The following is a 15,608-nucleotide window of genomic DNA, read 5'->3' on the forward strand; positions in this document are numbered from 1 at the left end:
GCATTACGGTCAACTACCTGCATTACGGTCAACTACCTGCATCACGGTCAACTACCTGCATTACGGTCAACTACATGCATCACGGTCAACTACCTGCATTACGGTCAACACAGTACCTGCATTATGTTCAACTACCTGCATTATGTTCAACTACCTGCATCACGGTCAACACAGTACCTGCATTACGGTCAACTACCTGCATCACGGTCAACTACCTGCATTATGTTCAACTACCTGCATCACGGTCAACACAGTACCTGCATTACGGTCAACTACCTGCATTATGTTCAACTACCTGCATTACGGTCAACACAGTACCTGCATCACGGTCAACACAGTACCTGCATTACGGTCAACTACCTGCATTATGTTCAACTACCTGCATTATGGTCAACACAGTACCTGCATTACGGTCAACACAGTACCTGCATTACGGTCAACTACCTGCATTATGTTCAACTACCTGCATCACGGTCAACACAGTACCTGCATTACGGTCAACTACCTGCATCACGGTCAACACAGTACCTGCATTACGGTCAACTACCTGCATCACGGTCAACACAGTACCTGCATTACGGTCAACACAGTACCTGCATTACGGTCAACTACCTGCATTATGTTCAACTACCTGCATTACGGTCAACACAGTACCTGCATTACGGTCAACTACCTGCATTATGTTCAACTACCTGCATCACGGTCAACACAGTACCTGCATTACGGTCAACTACCTGCATCACGGTCAACACAGTACCTGCATTACGGTCAACTACCTGCATCACGGTCAACACAGTACCTGCATTACGGTCAACTACCTGCATCACGGTCAACACAGTACCTGCAACACGGTCAAATACCTGCATCACGGTCAACACAGTACCTGCATTACGGTCAACTACCTGCATCACGGGCAACAACCTGCATCACGGTCAATTACCTACAATGAAGGGTCAAACTGCTCATTGTGAAAAGTGTCTGATTTCATTGTAGAATGGAATCAGTGTTTGTGTTTACAGTTATAGTATGATTAGACCTTAGAGTGCTCTCTCAAGATGATGTGGCTAGTCATTCACAGACAGAGGAGACTGAGGTATAGCCTGTTAGTCAAACCATGGTAGGGATGATGGGGCGGCAGGTAGCCTAGCGGTTACATCGTTGGGCCAGTAACCGAAAGGTTGCTGGATCAAATCCCCGAGCTGACAAGGTAAAAAAAATCTGTCATTCTGCCCCTGAAAAAGGGTTCCCCGGTAGGCCGTCTTTGTAAATAATTATTTGTTCTTAACTGACTTGCCTAGTTAAATAAATGCATAAAGAAAACAAAAACATGATGTTAAAGATGCCTGATACTAACACACTGGAGAGTACAACAGAAGATCCCTATTGACCACTATTTAACCCATGCTAGTTATTATAGTGTTCCTGAGTGTTCACTCACCTTAGGTCATGATAATTTTTTTCCCCTCTCATGGTTGAACTGTAACAGTACGACATCTCTCCTCTCTGCTCTGGGTGCTGATAAAGAGGGAGACAGCCAGTGGATTACATGAAACTCAACTCCTGTAATCCTGTAAAGCATGCTGCTTCACATTAATCAGAGCATCTCCTGCCTTACCTCCACGTGGGGGCTGTGTGTCTGTCTGTGTCTGTCTGTCTGTGTCTGTATGTCTGTCCATGTGTGCCTGTCTGTCTGGCTGCTCTTATTTATGGTCTGTTAATTGTCACTAGCGGCAGGTAGCGTAGTGGTTAGAGCATTGGGCCAGTAACCAAAAGGTTGCTAGATCGAATCCCTGAGCTGACAAGGTAAAAATCTCTTGTTCTGCCCCTGAACGAGCCATTTAGACCGTCATTGTAAATAATATATTTTTCTTAATAACTCACTTGCCTAGTTAAATCAAGGTTAAGAACTAGTCTCACTCACTTTTTATAAATTGTGCTCTCTCCGTTTATCTCCAGGTTCGCTAAACCAGCCCCTATGTTCCTCGATCCAAACTTTAGACGATTCTCCAAGATCAGCAACTTTTTCTCACCTTTTGGAATAAAAACGCAAGGTATGGACCTCAGTTTTGTATCTGTTTATTTCATCCACTGACATCCATGTCTTTGTTCATAGTTAGTCAAATCACAGTTGGATGACCATGAAGAATGGGGAGCTCCTGGTAGAGGATGCTGTTGCCTCGAGAAAGCCAAGCAGCTCACCTACAGGGAGGAGGATGTAGCTATGGGTTCTGGGTCAGTGCTAAGACGAGGGAGAGAACAAATACTGGCCTTATCGAGAAGAACATCACTGCTGCTCCAAGTTATGCAGGGATCAGGCCTCTATGCAGGGATCAGGCCTCTATGCAGGGATCAGGCCTCTATGCAGGGATCAGGCCTCTATGCAGGGATCAGGCCGCTATGCAGGGATCAGGCCGCTATGCAGGGATCAGGCCGCTATGCAGGGATCAGGCCTCTATGCAGGGATCAGGCCGCTATGCAGGGATCAGGCCGCTATGCAGGGATCAGGCCTCTATGCAGGGATCAGGCTGCTATGCAGGGATCAGGCTGCTATGCAGGGATCAGGCCTCTATGCAGGGATCAGGCCGTTATGCAGGGATCAGGCCGCTATGCAGGAATCAGGCCGCTATGCAGGGATCAGGCCTCTATGCAGGGATCAGGCCTCTATGCAGGGATCAGGCCTCTATGCAGGGATCAGGCCGCTATGCAGGGATCAGGCCGCTATGCAGGAATCAGGCTGCTATGCAGGGATCAGGCCTCTATGCAAGGATCAGGCCTCTATGCAGGGATCAGGACTCTATGCAGGGATCAGGCCGCTATGCAGGGATCAGGCCGCTATGCAGGGATCAGGCCTCTATGCAGGGATCAGGCTGCTATGCAGGGATCAGGCTGCTATGCAGGGATCAGGCCGCTATGCAGGGATCAGGCCGCTATGCAGGAATCAGGCTGCTATGCAGGGATCAGGACTCTATGCAGGGATCAGGCTGCTATGCAGGGATCAGGCTATGACAGCAAAGCACCAACCTGCCTCGTCTTCCTGCCCCTCACTTCCGTTCTAAAACAATGAGATCACCCATTTAATTAAAGTGTTTCATCTCATCGAAGTTTTACATAAATATTTTGGGTTCAATATTAATATAATGGAATCTGTTTTAATATAAATCTGGCTAAATGTAGTTATGATAACGAGTGTGTCAGTGCTCTAAATATCTCTGGAAAGGTATCGAGAGATGGTTGTGTAGTCTATCTCATCATGTTGCGTGTGAAGAACATGTTAAGATCATGTCTTGATGTTCATGGTTCTCGGTATCAGAGGAAGGGTGATAGCTAGCTAGCGTTCTCGTAGAAATCTGTGACTCTGAGAACTGTGTCCATCAATGTCCTGCCCTTTGGCAGTAGCATTGAGAAGCACCAACACAGCACCACTGTCTGACCGTCACATCCTTCTGCCTACCAGTCACAGGCCCTGATTACCACCCAGTCCCAGGCTTTTGATCCTCACACCGCAAGTATCCCACCCAAACACATGCTAATGGTGTAATGAGTAGCTACAGTGTATGTAGCCTTGTCTTCAAAACAGCATCAGCTAATCAGTTTTATTTAATTTAACCTTTATTTATACAGGTTATTCTCATTTAAATGTGTTAATCAGTAATAATCAGTGAGGTATTTGTGGCCTGACTGCCTGCCCTCATGCTCATGGCTGATCTGAACCAGGAAGCCCAACCAACACAGACTCTCTTCTCCCATCCAACTAACACGTCCTGGGCATTTTCTGTTCTGAGGCTCAGTAGTAGGGCTCCCGAGTGGCGCAGCGGTCTAAGGCACTGCATCTCAGTGCTAAAGGCGTCACTATAGACCTTAGTTAGATTCTAAGCTGTATCACAACCGGCCATGATTGGGAGTCCCATAGGGCGGCACACAATTGTCCCAGCGTCGTCCGGGGGTAGGCCGTCATTGTAAATAAGAATTTGTTCTTAGCTGACTTGCCTAGTTAAATAAATAGGTACGTTTGTGGGATCACACTGAACATAGGTTATTAAGGTCATACGTAAGCCCTTCTTTTGATGTTGGTAGATCTGGTTGGAGTCCTTCATTGTCAGAGATTTGTTTTGTTCTGGAATGTGCCTAGCCTAGGTCCCCCTCCCTTACAGATGGTGATATGGTAGCTTAGCCCTCTCATCTGATATCAGCTGTGTGGTTTGACTGGAAGGAGAGACAATCTTTTCAACTGATTCCATCCATCCTGATTGATCTAGTCTGTTTGTATCTGGGATATCACCGCAGTAGTCAACAGCTCGAATGCGTCCCAAATGGCACCCTATTCCCTATATAGTGCACTACTCAATAGCAGTGCACTATATAGGGAAAAGGGTGTGATTTGAGACGTAGCCCTATCTCTCCAGTGTTAGTCACACTACAGATATCCAAGAAATTTTGGACGAAGATGTAACTGTCTCCACAAAAAATGGTGTTGACAGCTTCTGAGCGACCCTTAATTATTCTATCGTAGGTTGTGTCACGGAAATGTGTTATTCGTTTAAATCATGTGTCAAATAGGGACTCCGTTTTTATGGACTGAATCCATAAAAGTTCAAAAATGACTCATGACAAATGAAAAGGTCTGATTCCATAACTCTGTGATTCCATTATTCCATTATGTCGGACTAAAATGTCATCCTTGGGTCATGTGGGAGTACGATTCCATCTTATGATCTCCATTGTATCTGAGAAACAGTATCTAATGACAATTTAATGCCCTGGCAATTTAGTTGAATGTCAATAATCATGAATAGCACGCAACTGCTAGGCTATACAGTCAAATCGTGTGGACTTTCGTCTCGTGTTAAATGGTCCAGCATTTCAGAGCTTACATCTGTTTTCCCAATCATTTTAATCCTGATCCCCTGAATTATAGGGCACGTGTATTTACCCTCATCAATTGCATAGAAAACATCCAGATTGAAGTTATTCTTTACTCTACACTTTTTTTCTTCCTAGAATAACCGGCTAGATAAATAGCCAGTTATATAGTGTTGTATTGAAAGAACCAGAGCATCTAAGATTCCAGAGGTGTCGTGATGTAACCTCATTCCCTGAGGTCCAAGGATTGTGGCTCGCATCAGCCTGGAGAATGTGCCTATTTCAAAATGTTGTTCCTCTAACCGGGGATTTCTTCGTGCCCTGTCGTTTTCCCTCCCAGTATCTTAAGCTGTATACTGTATTGTTGCGTCCTAAATTGCACCCTTTCCCCTATATAGTGCATTACTTTTGACCCATAGGGCTCTGGGCAAAAGTAGTGCACGGTATAGGGAATAGGGTGCCATTTGGGACTCAGCGCTTCTCTGCTCCGACCCAGGAGGTGTACATGCTCTGCATGAGGCCCTGCTCTTACCTCTCTGTCCTGGACTGCCTGCCTGGCCACCCAGATATCTCTGATGGTTGTATAACATGAAGAAGTGTTCACCTCCCCTCTGTCAGCCCACCCAGCCTCTCCTCTGGCTTCATTCCCTGGTTCGTTTAGCAAAGTGTTCAAGTCCACCAGGTTTACAACACTACCTTGGTCTCTCTGCTGAGGTGATGATGCAGGGTGGGATTTATGTGTTGAGAGCCTCTTTATTACAGGACTTTCATCTTCCACTCAGATGCTGTGTTTTTCTCCTATTCTCTCCTCAGAAAAGATCATAGATAATATTCTGACAGCAACGAAGAGCTATGGTCTGGGTGAGGAGCTGGACAGGTATGTCACACCTCAAGCACCATAACAGGTCAATTACACCAACAGGTCTAGGGGAGTTTAAAAGGGTTTATGCCAGGACATTCAGAAAACTCTGGAGCTGTCTCAGAAAAGCTATTGTCTGGTCCCAGATCTGTTTGTGCTGTCTTGCCAACTCCTATGGCCAAAACAACCATTGGATATGAGTTGGCTAGAAAGCACAAACAGATCCGGGACCAGGCTAGAAATATGTTTTTCCAATCCAGGACACTTTGCTGAGTAATTTTACTTCCAACATAAGGATTAATGAATTATAATCACACAGGCAGCAGGCAGCTGTTTTGGTAGTTTTATAATTTCACTTCTGGCCAGCGTTCTGTCTTTTTAGGTCTTGGTTCTTTCCACAGCCACTAGAATCTGCAGACCTGATTTCATCAACTAAGGAAATTGAGAATGTGTTTATTTTTCCACATGGAATGTAGAACTCAGACTAAACATAGGTCACATTCTCTAAAACATAAGACCCAATAGCGAAAGCTCAACTACATATCATATCAGAATCAAATGAATCACTGTGCAGTACTTGGCATGTTCTCACTTCACAAACCTCAGAACTTGTGTTTCTGCTGTTTTTTCCCTGCTCTTCTAGTCAGAGTTGTAAGAAGTGCATCATCATGGGAAATGGTGGTATTCTGGCCAACAAGTCTATGGGTGTGAAGATTGACGAGTACGATGTGATTGCAAGGTCAGTTAAGGCACATTAATTAACACTAGGATTCTTAAATAATCTTCCCTAGATTCCTTCCATCCTCTCTCCTCACCTCCTTCTCAAAATCTCTAGAAGAGAACATCCAAAGTTCCTTCTCTCCGATATGTTTGGAGAAGGAGGCAAAGAGAGAGGATGCGAGGAATTGAGGAAAGACAAATTGAGAAAGAGCCCAGGTTATGTGATTGTGAGAACCCTGTGTTTATCGATTCCTAATCCCAGTCCCCCTGTGTGTGTTGCAGGTTAAATGAGGCTCCAGTGTCTGGCTATGAAAAGGATGTGGGCTCCAAGACCACCATGCGTATCACCTACCCAGAGGGAGCCATCCAGAAGACTGAACGCTACGAACAGGGCTCCCTCTTCGTCCTCTCTGCCTTCAAAGCTCTCGACTTCAAATGGCTGCGGTCCATAATCTTTAAGGAGAGGCTGGTAAGGGAAATGAGCCCATTTTCACAGTACTGAGTTGAGCCGAACCAAGGCAAGCCAGGCTTGTAATATTAACCCAGCAAACAGGCAACGTTCATATAATGTTAAATAACGTTCGAATTGAGTCCTAATGTATAGAGAAGACATTATAGCCACCGGATGGGAACTTCCCTGGAGAGCTCTGTCAATGTTTGGGAAACATGCCATTTTAACCATCACAGAGCGCCCCTATTAATGTTCTGGAAATGCAATGTTTGGTTAACCAGGCTAACCAGTAGAGGGCAGTGGGAAGTTACTGTAGACTTCAGAGAGAATCCCTGGGCTAACTTTACCAAGCCATATGCACCTGTTTGTCCTGTGTAAACGATGGTGTCGCACTGTGCCCAGGAAATATCAGGGTTAAGAAATGGCAAGAGAGGAAAACATGGCATCAGATCAGACCCCGTGTGACGATAAGTGGAAGACATTTACCCATCTTTACCACACTGTTGAATTCAATTGGATAATACTAGATAATAGTAGGCTTATATTCTCACTTTGGAACTCAGAACTTGTTGTGACTGGAGAATAATGTGTCATTATACCACTTGTTTGAGGAATATGTATGCTGTGTGGAGGAATGGACACATTAGAGGGCAAGTGCCAGCGTGCTGCATGTTGTCAGTCTGTGAGACAATCACCAATTGGACATAGTGTGAGCCAGTACTATAGACTAACAGAGTGGATGTCTTTTTATTCAGGCTTAGTTTATAACTTAAGACCATTGAAGGGCAGTCCCTTTCTTTTGTGCTACAGGTAGTGTATAGTTCTTCTCTCAGGTGAGGGACAGACACTTAATGATGTAGTTAATTGGCATGTCTCTAAGAGTGAATAACTCCTTATCTCTGTAAGGAGAGTCTCTCTCGCTCTTTCTCTGTCTCTTATCTGACAATAGTAACGAAGGTGCTTTGTTGCATACATCTGGGCCCCATTGTTAAAGCCCAGTATCTTATGGTACATAGCAGAGGCTGCTGCCGTTATAGCAGTAAGTTTACCAGCTCTGCTAAAAGTGAGAAACTAGAAACATTATAGTTGTTTTGTTGTTGTATTATTATCTATCCTGATGCCTGATTACCCTGATTACCCTGCTTTCATGTACATACAGTATCTCCCTCAAATACCTTGTACCTCTGCACATTGATCTAGTACTCCCTATATATAGGACAATTCTTGTGTATTTGATTTAATTCCTTGTGTTACTTATTTCATTATTATTTCTAAATTCTGCATCGTTGGAAAGGGCTTGTAAGCAAGCATTTCACGGTAAAGTCTACACCTGTTGTATTTGATACATGACAAATAAAAGTTGATTTGATTTTGGGGATTTTGTTGACATACGTGACCAGTTTAAATTTAGCTCTAGAGAATTTGCTTTTTGTTTTCACACACAGTAATTTAGTATTGGATAGTGCTGCTCCGTATACTCAGGTTATGACAGCTTTGAGGGGATGTTTATCAGGATTAGGAGAGGCTTTCTTAGGGAACATGGCCACTGAAAGAAGCTCAATCCCCTAGCTAGCTAATATACCTGAATACCCTTGAGTTGTGCTCGCTAAGAAAACAGAGCTTTTACCTCTGGTCTCCTCAAGTCTACATGCATTACGGTTTGTACTTGCTGTTAAGAGAGAGAAAGAGAGAGGAGGGGGGGTAGAGAGAAGAAGGAGAGAGAGGGGGAGAAAAAGAGAGAGATACTTGTGTGGGAAGTACAGTGCATTTGGAAAGTATTCCGACCCCTTATCCACATTTTGTTACATTACAGCTTTATTCTAAAATGTTATAAAAATTAATTATCATTAATCTACACACAGTACCCCATAATGACAAAGCGAAAACAGGTTTTTCGAAATTATTGCAATTGTATTAAAAATAGAAACAGAAATACCTTATTTACATAAGTATTCAGACCCTTTGCTATGAAACTCTAAATTGAGCTCAGGTGCATCCTGTTTCCATTGAGATGTTTCTACAACTTGATTGGAGTCCACCTGTGGTAAATTCAATTGATTGGACATGATTTGGAAAGGCACACACCTGTGTATATAAGATCCCACAGTTGACAGTGCATGTTAGAGCAAAAACCAAGCCATGAGGTCGAAGGAATTGTCCTTAGGGCTCCAAGACAGGATTATGTCAAGGCACAGATCTGGGGAAGGGTACCAAAACATTTATGCAGCATTGAAGGTCCCCACGAACACAGTGGCCTCCATCATTCTTAAATGGAGGATGTTTGGAACACCTAAGACTCTTCCTAGAGTTGGCTGCCGGGCCAAACTGAGCTATCGGGGGAGAAGGGCCTTGTTCAGGGAGGTGACCAAGAACACGATGGTCCCTCTGACTGAACTCCAGTTCCTCTGTGGAGATGGGAGAAGCCACTCCTCAGTAAAAGGCACATGACAGCTCGCCTGGAGTTTGCCTATAGGAACCTAAAGGACTCAGACCATGAGAAACAAGATTCTCTGGTCTGATGAAACCAAGATTAAACTCTTTGACCTGAATGACAAGCCTCACATCTGGAGGAAACCTGGCACCATCCCTACGGTGAGGCATGGTGGTGGCAGCATCATGTTGTGGGGATGTTTTTCAGTGGCAGGGACTGTGAGACTAATCAGGATCGAGGGAAAGATGAATGGAACAAAGTACAGAGAGATCCTTGATGAAAACCTGCTCCAGAGCTCTCAGGACCTCAGACTGGGGTGAAGGTTCACCTTCCAACAGGACAACGACCCTAAGAACACAGCCAAGACAATGCAGGAGTGGCTTTGGGACAAGTCTCTGAATGTCGTTGAGTAACCCAGCCAGAAAACTCCCCAAATACAAGTGTGCCAGGTTTGTAGCATCATACCCAAGAAAACTCTAGGCTATAATTGTTGCCAAAGGTGCTTCAACAAAGCACTGAGTAAAGGGTCTGAATAATTATGCAAATGTGATATTTCCTTTTTTATATATACATTTACAAACATTTCTAAAAATCTGTTTTTGCTTTGTCATTATGGGGTATTGTGTGTAGATTGATGAGGGGAAAAAAACAATATAATCCATTTTAGAATAAGGCTGTAACGTATCAAAATGTGGAATAAGTCAAGGGGTCTGAATTCTTTCAGAGATCTCCACAGGATAGTCTGCCCTACTATCATTCATTCAAGTTTCTGCAAGCCCCAAGCAAGCTTCATTAGACTGTTGGAGCAAGCTATGCTTTCAGAATGCCTGGCGGGAGGACAGACTGATGGAAGAGTACAATGAGGATAATGGGCGGACAGATGACCTATGAGTTGATATTGTTATTGTGTAATTTCTCTCTCTCTTTAAACCCGGCTTGTAAATGAATATGAATGTGATAATAACAATACATTTCAATAGGTTCCCTCTAATTTAACTCTTACAGACCAGTGAAGGTCAGAGCAGCGTTCTAAGGTTAGGCTCTGACATGGTTTTAAGGTTAAGGTTAGAGGGCTGGGACTGAAATGCTTTTGGTCTCTGAGAAGAAAAATGTCTAGCTCTGGTTACAGTCACTGTGGTCCTTCCTTCATGGTTGAATGGAAATAGAGCACATAGAACATGTTGTTAAACTCAGCAAACCTGATTCTCCCTACCTTCCTCTCTTCATTCTCCATTCTTTAGAGAAGGATGGGTCAGATTCAAATGGTATTGTATTGTGTCTGAAAGTAGGCTTAAATAAAATAAACATATTGGGGAATGAAGTACGCTTTTCATCCATGTGTATAGGGTCTCCACAGACAGACTCCCTCCTGTCCCTGCTCTGATCACTTTGAACAGGAGGGGGGTCTGAGAGTATAGGGTTCAGAGGGCTGTGGGCTGGCAGACTATGGGATTCAGGGGTCTGATGCACATCAGAGAGCAACAGTAGCTCTGTGAGAGGAGACCTGGGCTCACCTGGCCTGCCCAGTGCCGGCAGGCAGACAGACGGGCGGGCGGGCGGGCGGGCGGACGGACGGACGGGCGGGCGGGCGGACGGACGGACGATAGATTAATAAAACTATCACTGGGGTGGTCCTGTGCTCTGAGTCCGTGTCTGGATGACTTTTCACCCAGTGACAGCCAGGTGGGTGGGTGGGAGGGGACAGACAGACAGACAGACAGACAGAGACACTCTGAGTCAGCTAGTCATGACAGTCATACTGCGATTCCTCTACTGTTTCTTTATTGACTCTTTAAATGGCCTTGCGTCTCAAGAAAACACTTCACTTATGTATGCGCACATAAAGCCTTTCTTTTTTATTAATTTTGATTTCACCTTTATTTAACTAGAAAAGTCATATAAGAACAAATTCGTATTTACAATGACAGCCTACCAAGAGACAAAAGGCCTCCTGCGGGGACGGGGGCTGGGATTAAAAATGTAGGACAAAACACGCATCACGACAAGAGAGACACCACAACACTACATAAAGAGAGATCTAGGACAACAACACGGCATTGAAGCAAAACATGACAACACAGTATGGTAGTAACATAACAACAACACAGTATGGTAGTAACATAACAACAACACAGTATGGTAGTAACATAACAACAACACAGAATGGTAGTAACATAACAACAACACAGTAGCGGCACAACATGGCAGCGGCACAACATGGTAGTAGCACAACATGGTACAGAAATTGTTAGGCACAGACAACACAGTATGGTAGTAACATAACAACAACACAGTATGGTAGTAACATAACAACAACACAGTATGGTAGTAACATAACAACAACACAGTATGGTAGTAACATAACAACAACACAGTAGCGGCACAACATGGCAGCGGCACAACATGGTAGTAGCACAACATGGTACAGAAATTGTTAGGCACAGACAACAAAGTATGGTAGTAACATAACAACAACACAGTATGGTAGTAACATAACAACAACACAGTAGCGGCACAACATGGCAGCGGCACAACATGGTAGTAGCACAACATGGTACAGAAATTGTTAGGCACAGACAACACAGTATGGTAGTAACATAACAACAACACAGTATGGTAGTAACATAACAACAACACAGTATGGTAGTAACATAACAACAACACAGTAGCGACACAACATGGCAGCGGCACAACATGGTAGTAGCACAACATGGTACAGAAATTGTTAGGCACAGACAACACAGTATGGTAGTAACATAACAACAACACAGTATGGTAGTAACATAACAACAACACAGTATGGTAGTAACATAACAACAACACAGTAGCGACACAACATGGCAGCGGCACAACATGGTAGTAGCACAACATGGTACAGAAATTGTTAGGCACAGACAACACAGTATGGTAGTAACATAACAACAACACAGTATGGTAGTAACATAACAACAACACAGTATGGTAGTAACATAACAACAACACAGTAGCGACACAACATGGCAGCGGCACAACATGGTAGTAGCACAACATGGTAGTAGCACAACATGGTAGTAGCACAACATGGTAGTAGCACAACATGGTAGTAGCACAACATGGTAGTAGCACAACATGGTAGTAGCACAACATGGTAGTAGCACAACATGGTACAGAAATTGTTAGGCACAGACAACACAAAGGGCAAAAGGGTAGAGACAACAATACATCACGTGAAGCAGCCACAACTGTCAGTAAGTGTCCAAGATTGAGTCTTTGAATGAAGAGATGGAGATAAAACTGTCCAGTTTGAGTGTTTGTTGCAGCTCGTTCCAGTTGCTAGCTGCAGCGAACTGAAAAGAGGAGCGACCCAGGGATGTGTGTGCTTTGGGGACCTTTAACAGAATGTGACTGGCAGAACAGGTGTTGTATGTGGAGGATGGGGGCTGCTGTAGGTATCTCAGATAGGGAGGAGTGAGGCCTAAGAGGGTTTTATAAATAAGCATCAACCAGTCTGTCTTGTGACAGGTATACAGAGATGACCAGTTTACAGAGGAGTGCAGTGATGTGTCCTATAAGGCGCATTGGTGGCAAATCTGTTGACCGAATGGTAAAGAACATCTAGCCGCTCGAGAGCACCCCTACCTTCCGATCTAGAAATGACATCTCCCTAATCTAGCATGGGTAGGATGGTCATCTGAATCAGGGTTAGTTTGGCAGCTGGGGTGAAAGAGGAGTGATTATGATAGAGGAAACCAAGTCTAGATTTAACTTTATCCTGCAGCTTTGTTATGTGCTGAGAGAAGGACAGTGTACCGTCTAGCCATACTCCCAAGTACTTGTATGAGGTGACATAATATAATAACAATAGATTTGCTTGTCATGTATGGAGCTGTAGTAAAGTCTTTCAATGAATCTTATTAGGACAAAGTAACATAGCCCTGGATACTACTGTATACATTAGTTTCACACTGTATGTCATGTACACAGTATAATCACAGAGTTTATAAACCCTGAGGCGCAACATCGCCAGAAACTGACCAAGCAGACCAGGCCAGAGTTTGAGAAGCAAATGAAAGAAGTGAAAAATGATTCTTTAGTTAGTTAATTTTTCTATAAATCTAAGTGCACAACCTAGATTCAAGTCAATGTCTTAAGGAGTTGAACATGTTATTACTCCAACCTCAGGAAAGTATGAAACTGACACGTTTTCATTTTCGTCAAAACAACTTGATATTGCAGCAGTGGCTTTGATTTGACGGCCTGCACATGTGCAGTTTGGCGTGAGACGACCTTTCGACCCGGGGACCTGTTTCTGTGCGTGAGCTTAGCTAGTCAACGTCGCCATGACATCGCCTACAAACATTCTTGGGGATTTCTACAGTTTCATCCTATCTTCATGCTGTACTGTCTTTGGTATAATGTGTGATTTAGTAATCTGAGGATATGGAGTAAATGTGTAAGGCTTGACACTAGCGCTTCTACCACTACACAGTCAAAATAGACAAACAATGTTGTATTAAAGATTCAAGCCTTAGAAATTCATTATGAGACCAGCCTCATTCATAAGCTTTTAGAAGGAGGGAGCTCAAGTTGCGACTCATACTACTGCTAGGCTGCAATTACCAGACGAGTAGACACACACACACACACACACACACACACACACACACACACACACACACATAATTGTCAGTGGTTCTGAATGAGGGAGAGTGTTGGCTGGCAGTAGCCTGATTGTACATAGATAACAGTAGTGTAGACAGAGGCAGGGACTGAGTGGTTGCATTGTACTATGAAGAGCACCAATTACTCTCATGGCCTACTCATAGAAGGGTACAACTCTAGCCTCAGTGTTCTCCAGGGTCAAAGTGCGCCTCATTTAATACAATGCGCGCATCCCACATGACACCCTATTTCCTTTATTGTGCACTACTTTTGACAAGAGCCCTATATAGGGAATAGAGTGTCATTTGGGACGCAACCTGTGCTAATATGCAAAGTATTCTTTTGAACCAAGGGGGAATTCATCACAGCAGTGTGGTTGGTACAGTTTCACTGAATACGGCTGTGACTGTATGCATATGAGGTGTCTAGCTATTTGATCCTCCCTCCCCTCCTCTGTACAGATGGGTTACAGACCTGGGTTCAAATAGTACTGGTTTTCTTTTATATACTTTGGAGTGTTTGATTTTGCCTGGCCTGGAGTGCCAGATGGTCAGGGAGGGTTTGCACTTTTTGGAGTATTCCATTGTTTCCATTTCAGTCAGAGCAAGCGCAATCAAGTGCATAGAAAGTATTTAAAAGAAAATGAACCCTGTTTGAACCCAGATAGGTCTGTTGGGTTTCCCATCCCACTGGCCATTTCTCTCTGAGTGAGTACGGGTTGAGAGGAGAGGAGGTGTTGGGTTGCCTTCTCAGTTAGACAACAAAATGGTTCCCGTTACACAGGATTACCAGCTGTCCTTTCAGTTAGAAGCTTAGAGCTGGAGCTGGAGCTGGAGCAGAGTGATGATGCTACGCTAACATCTTACACCAGTGGCAGCTGGTGGAGGGAGGATGGGCTCTTTATAATGGCTGGAATGGAAAGGTACCAAACATGGATGTTGTGATTTAAAGTGACATACCAGCGATGTGTTGTTTTTAACTGCAGCAAGACCAACATACCTGACTACTGTGTTGTGTGGTAGCACATCTCAGTCCCAGGCCAGGTATCCCAGTAACTGGTCCTACACAGCCCGTCAGGAATGCTCCTTGAGCCTTAGCTAATTACCCTAATGGACAGTTATATTGATACAGCAGGGTCTTTTTGCTTCTCTTGTTTTTCATCTGTGTTTTTAATGCCCCTGACCTATCCCTCTCCTCTCGGTACCTCTCGTCAGGGTAATGATTTCTTCATTTCTTTTATGAACAATTTATTAACAACAAAAAGGACATGATATGACAAATACAGACTATTATAAACATAATATAAAACCAGATAATGATATCAGACACACCAAAAACAAGATCATTTTAAAAATTAAAATCAATAATAGCACCACTGCTACACTACATTAACAACTGACTTCAGATACATTTCACTTTTATTTATTTATTTTTTACTTTATTTATAGATGTTCAAATATGAGAACAAAAACAGTACAACCTCAACCCCCTAAATCTTCCATCCACCCACCCTTCCCTCCAATCCACCCTCCCTCCAATTCACCCTCCCTCCAATCCACCCACCCACCCTCCCTCCCTCCCTCCCTCTAGATGTGCAGAAGATGAATGTGCAAGTAGAGATACTGGGGTGCAAAGGAGCAAGATAA

At 43.9% G+C, this 15,608-nt stretch overlaps 1 protein-coding gene across 9 annotated transcripts in view; it reads left to right on the top strand.

Annotated features, from left to right (window-relative positions):
• Positions 1-15,608, top strand: part of st3gal3a (ST3 beta-galactoside alpha-2,3-sialyltransferase 3a) — a 79,797-nt gene that overhangs the window by 37,087 nt on the left and 27,102 nt on the right. For all 9 annotated transcript variants that reach the window (XM_021604472.2, XM_036978484.1, XM_021604470.2 and 6 more), the window contains 4 exons: positions 1,957-2,051; positions 5,674-5,737; positions 6,363-6,458; positions 6,722-6,908. In XM_021604472.2, coding sequence (XP_021460147.2) covers positions 1,957-2,051; positions 5,674-5,737; positions 6,363-6,458; positions 6,722-6,908 — 442 coding nt within the window. The remainder of the gene's footprint in view (positions 1-1,956; positions 2,052-5,673; positions 5,738-6,362; positions 6,459-6,721; positions 6,909-15,608) is intronic.

Source organism: Oncorhynchus mykiss, chromosome 5 (genome assembly GCF_013265735.2).
Source record: "Oncorhynchus mykiss isolate Arlee chromosome 5, USDA_OmykA_1.1, whole genome shotgun sequence".
In the NCBI taxonomy this organism is placed as follows: domain Eukaryota; kingdom Metazoa; phylum Chordata; class Actinopteri; order Salmoniformes; family Salmonidae; genus Oncorhynchus; species Oncorhynchus mykiss.